This window comes from Solenopsis invicta, chromosome 16 (genome assembly GCF_016802725.1).
Source record: "Solenopsis invicta isolate M01_SB chromosome 16, UNIL_Sinv_3.0, whole genome shotgun sequence".
In the NCBI taxonomy this organism is placed as follows: domain Eukaryota; kingdom Metazoa; phylum Arthropoda; class Insecta; order Hymenoptera; family Formicidae; genus Solenopsis; species Solenopsis invicta.
The window spans coordinates 8,430,569-8,438,634 of record NC_052679.1 but is presented as its reverse complement, the minus strand read 5'-3'; the positions used below and the strand labels follow the sequence as shown (position 1 = coordinate 8,438,634).

The window sequence follows — 8,066 nt, the reverse complement described above, 5'->3', positions numbered from 1 at the left end:
TTATACTTATATTACAAGTGAACGTCCTTTCCAAATTATCAGAAGTGAACATTCCTTCAACTTACACGTTAAATTCCCCATCGACTTTGAGTTTATCGAGTGAAGAAGTGCCATATATTTCATGTAAATGTTATTTCCTAAATTTTTAACTTTATTCTTTATACATGAGACTCAATTAAAATTGAAAAATTTGATACTTTTGATTTTAATTGTATTTTTTTGTATTTCAGGTATCGACAAATCTTCAGGTATATCTGAGGATTATTCTATTCCACAACAATCTTATTCTGAAAGTGCTGTAATATTGACGCCAGAAACTAACAATTTGGCAGTTACGACAACGGTTTGGAAGAGAAAGGAAAAAAGTAATCCAATCACGTAGTCGCTCAGACGCTGGAGTTAACGAACAGACTTACACGCTGTGACATCACAACTGTTGTTTGTGGTTATAGAGATGGACTTGAAGAAATTAGGTCTTACAACCCTCTTTATTTTATTAAGGCATCAAAGTATTTTACTGCAAATTGCTTTGCAAACACAGAGAGTGAAAACAAGACGTTGGTGGATCAGACCACTTAATAAAAAGAAACATCACGGATTCATGTGTAACCTATTTCGCGAAATTAGATTAACTGACCATGAAGAATTTTTTGGTTACACCCGGCTTTGGCCTGAACAATATGAAATACTACTGAGACTAGTAACTCCTTATTTGAGAAAGCATAGTATACGAAAATCTTTTTCGCCTCATGCAAGATTAGCCGTAACTTTGACGTAAGTTAATACAATTGTTTGTTTTTTTATTACCTATATTTATTACCTAAATACAGAATTTAATTACTTTATTCTTTTTACAGGTATCTTGCCCAAGGTGATACTGTGCAAAGTAAACATTTGGAATTTCGCATGGGGAAATCGACAGTATATAAAATTATATATGAAGTTTGCCAAGCAATATGGCTCGCTCTTCAACCTATTGTTTTACCCACATTAAATGCTGAAAAATGGAAAAAGATAAGTGAAGACTTCTTTCTTAAATGGCAATTTCCAAATTGCATTGGGGCACTTGATGGCCGCCATATGGAAATACAAGCACCTCCAAACTCAGGGTCTTATTTCTACAACTATAAAGGATATTTTAGCATTGTCCTCCTGGCGATGTGTGATGCTAATTACAAATTTACATGGGTCGATGTTGGTCAATTTGGTAAGTAATTGTTTTATTTAACATTATATTTAAGTCGTTTGTGTAATAATAAGCATGATTTTTTTACAGGTTCATTAAGTGATGGTGGCATATGGAGTCAGACAGATTTGGCTGTTGATTTAGAAAATGATACAGCAGGCTTACCTGAACCCACTCCTTTACTACAAAGAAATATTCCTTTTCCGTATGTTGCTGTAGCTGACGAAGCATTTCCGTTAAAACCGTATTTAATGCGTCCTTTTCCAAGAAAAATGAATAAAATGACAAACGAAGAGCGTGTATTTAACTATCGCTTAAGCAGAGCAAGATTGTGTATAGAAAATACTTTTGGGATTCTTTCTTCTCGATGGAGGATTCTGCACAAAAGGATGTGTTGCTCAGTAGAGAATGCACATAATATTTGTAAAGCCCTTGTTTGTTTACACAATTTTGCTATGATCCATAACAATAATCAGCGTGCTGATCAATATTGTCCACCTAATTGGCTAGATGTAGAAGATACAGAAGGAGGATTAGTAGAAGGTCGTTGGCGTATTATAGGGGCTGGACAATATTTCAAAGAATTGTCAAGAGTGGGACCTAACAGAGCTGGAGCTGTTTCTATAGGTTTACGCAATTATCTTAAAGATTATTTTGTATCACCCACTGGCAATGCTCAAGTACCTTGGCAATTTGAAAAAGCATTGAGGAAATCCAATATTAATATATGTGTTTAGAGTGTATATGTAGAGTGTATTAATATAGTACGTGTGTATACGAGGTGTGTTCAAAAAGTATCGCGAATTTTGTGTTTTTTCAAAAATTATTTATTTATTCATGAATATCTATTTTGTCCCCTTCAAAGTAATCCCCATGAGATATTATACACTTGTGCCAACGGTTTTTCCAATCTTCGAAGCACTTCAAAAAATCATTTTTTTTATCTTGTTCAGCTCCTCCTTCGATGCCGTCTTTATCTCGTCAAGCGTAGCGTAACGTCGTCCTTTCATGGGCCTCTTCAGTTTAGGGAACAAGAAAAAGTCACAGGGGGCCAGATCTGGGGAATACGGTGGCTGCGGCATCATTAGTGTGTTGTTTTTGGCCAAAAAGTCGCGCACAAGCAACGATGTGTGAGCAGGGGCGTTATCGTGGTGCAAAAGCCAATTTTTGTTCTTCCACAAATCCGGGCGTTTCTGGCGGATTGCTTCGCGCAAATTGCGCATAACTTGCAGGTAATATTCCTTATTGACCGTTCTACCCTGTGGCAAGAACTCATAATGCACCACGCCCCTGCAATCGAAGAAAACTGTCAGCAAAACTTTCACATTCGACCGAACTTGGCGCGCTTTTTTCGGTCTTGGTTCGTGCGGCAGCTTCCATTGAGATGATTGAGCTTTGGTTTCCACGTCATAACCATAAACCCACGATTCGTCACCAGTTATGACCCTCTGGAGCAAATTTGGGTCGTCGCGGACAGAGTCCAACATCTCATTAGCAATGTTCATGCGATGCTGTTTTTGGTCGCAATTGAGCAATTTTGGTACGAATTTCGCGGCGACCCGTCTCATGCCCAAATCATTGATAAAAATCGAATGGCACGAGCCAATCGATATGTTTAGGTCCTCAGCAACTTCTCTAACGGTGATTCGACGATTGGCCAATACCATTTTCTCCACTTCATTAATTTTTTCGTCTGTTGTTGAAGTGCTCGGGCATCCGGCACGCTCTTCGTCGTTCACATCTTCTCGGCCTTCTGAGAACATTTTGTACCACCGATAAACGTTGCTTCGGTCCAAGGTAGCTTCTCCGTATGCCACAGTCAACATTCGGAATGCATCCGCGCATTTAATTTCGTTTTCCACACAAAATTTGATACAGGTTCTTTGATCCATTTTTTTGAATAGGTAAAAATCGAAGACGATCCAAAACACGTGCAAGCAAAGCAGCTGTCAACAATTAAGTGAACATTCAAAATGGCCGAGCTTGTCGGCATAAGTGAGAGACATGAGTACCAACATAACGCCACAAAAAGATCGAAATTCGAATATACGTAACCCGCGAAAATTCAAAATTCGCGATACTTTTTGAACACACCTCGTATATAGTTTCTACATCTCTCTCATATGTGTTAAAGTCAGATATCAAATATATTACTTGTAAATAAACTTTTTATTAAGTGTTTTATGAAAGTGTTACATTTACTAAAATAATATAACAATACAAAATAATGCTATAATTTCAAATAAAATATATTTTTTTTTTGTAAACACATGGTATGTTATATGTAAAATATATTTAGAAATATAATATACGTAACACAATTTAGCTATGTTAAATAAACATTTATTTAGGAACATGAATTATTTTATCACAAAATTAATTTTGATAGAAAAAAACGGTAATTATTTTAAAACAAAATTTTATTTTGATTCTAGTGTCTATTAGTTAATAATGCTTTATACGTATATTTACTTTCAAAAGAAGAATATTTAAAAAATATTAAAAAAATAATACTACAAACTTTTAATAGATAAACTAAAATTATTGAATTCTCCATTTCAAGATCTTTGAAAATAATATATAAAAAGCAAATTTATTTTTATTAAAAAAACTGACTTGTTAACTTGCGTTAAAATAAAACATTTTTTAATGAGATCTTTGTTCAAACAACTTATATAAAAAGTCTCAACTTTTACTTATCAATATATTGTTTTAGCAATTGCATGATAGCAATCATGCAATCCAATTGTTTAGATTCAGGTACTTTTTGCAAAGTAAAACCTATGGAACTTAACATACTCTTAATTTCAAGAGAAAATATATTTTGAAAATCTGTAGTATGAGATGTAGGTTGTGAACCACACGTTGAGATTGCATCTCCTACTTTTTGTGCTAAAACATTTAAATCTTTTGATTGATCTAATAGTGATTTATTAAAAGTATCTGCATTCAACTTTCTTCGTTTAGCAAACAAATCTGGCTCTGGAACACATTTTTTATAAGTATTTGCTTTCACTTGCTGCATTTGCTTTGCAGGTAACTCTATGTTATTGTTAGTTTCTGGCGGCAATATTACAGCACTTTCAGAATAAGATTGTTGTGGAATAGAATAATCCTCAGATATATCTGAAGATTTGTCGATACCTGAAATACAAAAAAATACAATTAAGATCAAAAGTATCAAATTTTTCAATTTTAATTGAGTCTCATGTATAAATAAAGTAAAAAATTTAGGAAATAACATTTACATGAAATATATGGCACTTTTTCACTCGATAAACTCAAAGTCAATGGGGAATTTAACATGTAAGTTGAAGGAGTGTTCACTTCTGATAATTTGGACGGGATGTTCACTTGTAATAAACTTGACGGGATGTTCGTTTGTGATGTAGTTTCGTATGTTGTTTTTCTTTTATAGTTTGACGTAGTTCTAAACAACACAAAATAAAAATAAATAAATTTATGATTGAGTATAATTGACCACAGAAAGAAAGATGTTGATACTTGCTTTCGATGTTTTATCACATCAGCTAGAAACATCAACTCAGTATATAGATTCCAATGAGGCGTGTATGTCTGTTCGTTAGCTCCAGCGCCTGAGCGACCACGGGATTGGATTACTTTTTTCCTTTCTCTTCCAAACCGTTGTCGTAACTGCCAAAATCTATGTTCGGCATCGGTACCTACGCAAATATACTTGCATTCATTATATGAATCCACATTAATTTTTAATGAAAATATCTAAGCATTTAATAGATTTCAAATAAATAAATCTTGCAAGTACTTACCAGTCTTTTTTTTGGATAATCCTTCCCCAACAGTAGCCCAAGCTAACCTCTTTACCTCACTGTTACTATATAATTTGTCTGACTTGTCATACAAAAAAGGATTCGCCTTAACTATGGTAATGAGTTCTTGATCATCCAGTTCATCGTTCTCATCAAATTCTTCTATAATTTCTTCTTCCATAATTTCTTTTCCTCTTTTTGAATAAAAAAGAAAGTATTTCTTGGTCCTGTACGTTAAGTTTATACTACCAACACTGATTTAAATAAGTGCACTTTTCATATGCTGCTGATTGGTTAACATAAGACCGTAGTGCGTATGAAATGAAAATAATTCATTTCGCTTACGACCTTGGTTATGTCCTTCAAAACCGGAAACGAGCTCTTTACAACTGTGGCTTACAACCTTACGTCTTGTGTTTACTGCTATTGTAGAACAGGCTTTAGCGCTTCAAACGCTACAGAGCCTTCGTAGCATTAATAAGGCTGGTCCATTTGACGCTTCGGAACGCTCCAAATAGCTCTTATTACGTCATCAATACGTCATCGTTTTCGCTCTCGATTCGCTCTAACTGCCTCACCTCAGGAGATGGGTTAGCTGGAACGTTTCAATATTTGGCGGGAAATTACAACTTGAGCCGCATTTCGATTCGCGCTCAAACCGCTGTTGGCTTCATCAATAGTTTGTTTGGGGCCGTATTTGTGTTCATACGTGTTTAAACATGATATATCAATTGACAATAAAAAGGAATTATTATCATTAACTTTCTTTGTTTCTGCTACGCGAGAAAAAATAAATTAAAATTATGACTTTACCTGAAATGACTCTTGAATTCCATAGCAGTGAGAGATGGGATAATACGTTCTACGTAACCTTCAATTTTAGGCGTTCTTCGTTTTCGTCGATTCATAACTCATTAAGACTCCTGAGTACTCGCCGCGGCCATATTGAAGTCGTGACGTCAGAAGCGAGAAATTGCGTGAAATGACACGTAATTTTGTCCGACATGCCATTTGTAAATAAAGCCAATTTGGATAAAACAAACTAAGCAGATGACTTTAAAACACTTCTAAATATCGATCACGACTATCCTTTTTCCGCTTAACAATCAGTAAATAGTTGTAAAAAGCATGTAAAGTGAAGCAATTGAAACAGGAAAACACATGGGCACATAATTTTGTCCGACGTGCCATTTCTAAATAATGCCAATTTGGATAAAACAGACTAATCAGATGGCTTTAAAACACTTCTAAATATCGGTCACGACTATCCTTTTTTCGCCTAGCAGTCAGTAAATAGTCGTAAAAAGCACGTAAAGTGACGTCTATTCAGACAGGAAAACACACTGATAGCTATTAAAAGGAGTGAAAAATGTACTTTTATGTATAAAATTCAAAGAAACTTTACTCGCGGTCCATTTTTACGAATTTGGTAAATACGAGAAAAGTCATGTTTTTACAATGAAACACATAATAACAAAATGACATGCACGATAACATTTCATCGTCAATCTGTCACGTTTCACGTGTATTAGTTCTAATTTTGTCCGCGACGAAATGTCGCTACCGTCAACGCGGAGTTCTCGGCTGAGGAGTCAGGAGCCTTAAGCAAAATTCTATTTCTTCTTCCTTATCATCATATATATAAGATATTATATCGTTGAATGTATTATAAACATTTACTAAAATTGGAACCGATTCCATTATTAAATTTAGATAAACCGCGGCTAGTTGATTCAAGTGCTACAACTGCTACAAACTGGTCCACTTGTGTAGTGATTGTAATATTGGTAACACTAGTGGACCGATCATAGCGTAGGATTTAGAGCGTAGCATTCAGAGCGTTCAGAAGTACTAAATGGACCGCAGCCTCAAAGTATAAGGATTTGGAGCCAAAATGGTATCGGAAAGTGTAAAGAGTGCACACTTTCATAATGTCCCACATAGCACGTAATATTGCAGTAATATCACAGCAATATCACTTTTAATTATTGCAATATTACAAATGAAATATTGCAGAAATATCACGAAATATTACTGTGATATCACAGTAATATTAAAATGTCCGCGAAAACGCATCACTGTAATATTACTGTAATATTTCATAGTAATATTACTGTCATATTTCAAAATATTTCTGTGATGTTTATGTGATATTTAAATAATATTGCAAGAAATTAAATAAATAAATTATTTTACTTTATTTTATTTTTATTGTTATTCTTATATTATTTTTATTGTTATTCTAATATTATTTTCATATTGTTATATGTAATATATATTAGACATAGAAAAAAATAATTATATTTATTAAAACAATACAATAATGTAAACGTAATAAATGTTTAACTTACAAAAAAAATCTCTTGTATCCTTTTGCATTATTGTTAAAAAAGATTCAATTTGAATTATAATTTTAATTTATGTTCAAGATTAAATAACAATACAAAATATTATTTACATGTAAAAATATAAAATTTTATGTGGAACAGCGTTCCACACGTACCCCTTGAAAATAAAGTTGATAAACTTGTTTCAATAAACTGATTACTGATCAGTAACTGATGATATTTTATCAGTTAACTGACAAAATATAATCCGTTACTGATCAGAAATCAGTTCATTAAAACAAGTTTATCAACTTTTTTTTCAAGGGACGTCACATTGGGAAAAAAATTAGAACAAGTATTCATTTCCAAATTACAACAAGCAACGATTTTCTTTAAAATCTCACTGAAGTGTGAGCTAGTGAGTCGTGGTGAGTCGGCTCGGTCGGCCGCAGTGGCGTCTAGATATAACACCTGTGGCTGCACTTGACTCACGAGAAGGTCTCCAGCGGCGCGGCCACCTAGCGGTGGTGCCAGCACTCACTTGTTTGCGTGGAGTCTTATACACACGGCGGGACCGCATAGCGGCTGTGCACGCGCTCACTTGTTTCGTCGTATGTGTGACGGTCGGTGACCGAGCCGCAACATTATATACATACATATAATTAATGAACATTATAAAATACCTAATTAATGATAGAATATATATAATCATATTTTTTAATAGAGTTGAAAAAAAAATGAAATCTAAAGAAAAATTTGTTGGAA

The 8,066-nt window shown here is 34.1% G+C and overlaps 2 protein-coding genes across 3 annotated transcripts; one reads left to right on the top strand and one right to left on the bottom strand.

Annotated features, from left to right (window-relative positions):
• The first annotated feature begins 7 nt into the window (after window positions 1–7).
• Window positions 8–2,035, top strand: LOC120359798 (protein ALP1-like). The gene is made up of 4 exons (XM_039458932.1): window positions 8–123; window positions 231–774; window positions 858–1,207; window positions 1,277–2,035. Exons 2-4 carry the CDS (start codon window positions 455–457, stop codon window positions 1,921–1,923), a joined length of 1,317 nt encoding a protein of 438 aa, XP_039314866.1. The 5' UTR covers window positions 8–123; window positions 231–454; the 3' UTR covers window positions 1,924–2,035.
• A 1,476-nt stretch (window positions 2,036–3,511) lies between these two features.
• On the bottom strand, window positions 3,512–5,967 carry LOC120359824. 2 transcript variants are annotated; one of them, XM_039459089.1, is made up of 3 exons: window positions 4,975–5,967; window positions 4,435–4,869; window positions 3,512–4,330 (listed from the first exon to the last, which is right to left on the bottom strand). In XM_039459089.1, exons 1-3 carry the CDS (start codon window positions 5,153–5,155, stop codon window positions 3,879–3,881), a joined length of 1,068 nt encoding a protein of 355 aa, XP_039315023.1. In that variant the 5' UTR covers window positions 5,156–5,967; the 3' UTR covers window positions 3,512–3,878. The 2 variants fall into 2 exon arrangements, with proteins under 2 accessions (XP_039315023.1, XP_039315024.1); XM_039459090.1 differs by having other exon boundaries at window positions 4,130–4,330; window positions 4,695–4,869.
• Between the last annotated feature and the right edge of the window lie 2,099 nt (window positions 5,968–8,066).

Coding starts and splice junctions, on each gene's coding strand:
- LOC120359798 (XM_039458932.1), top strand. CDS start 455: ATGGACTTGAAGAAATTAGGTCTTACAACCCTCTTTATTTTATTAAGG. Junction 775..857: donor AGATTAGCCGTAACTTTGAC/GTAAGTTAATAC, acceptor TTCTTTTTACAG/GTATCTTGCCCAAGGTGATA. Junction 1,208..1,276: donor GGTCGATGTTGGTCAATTTG/GTAAGTAATTGT, acceptor ATTTTTTTACAG/GTTCATTAAGTGATGGTGGC.
- LOC120359824 (XM_039459089.1), bottom strand. CDS start 5,155: ATGGAAGAAGAAATTATAGAAGAATTTGATGAGAACGATGAACTGGAT. Junction 4,870..4,974: donor ATTATCCAAAAAAAAGACTG/GTAAGTACTTGC, acceptor ATATTTGCGTAG/GTACCGATGCCGAACATAGA. Junction 4,331..4,434: donor AAAAGTGCCATATATTTCAT/GTAAATGTTATT, acceptor TTTGTATTTCAG/GTATCGACAAATCTTCAGAT.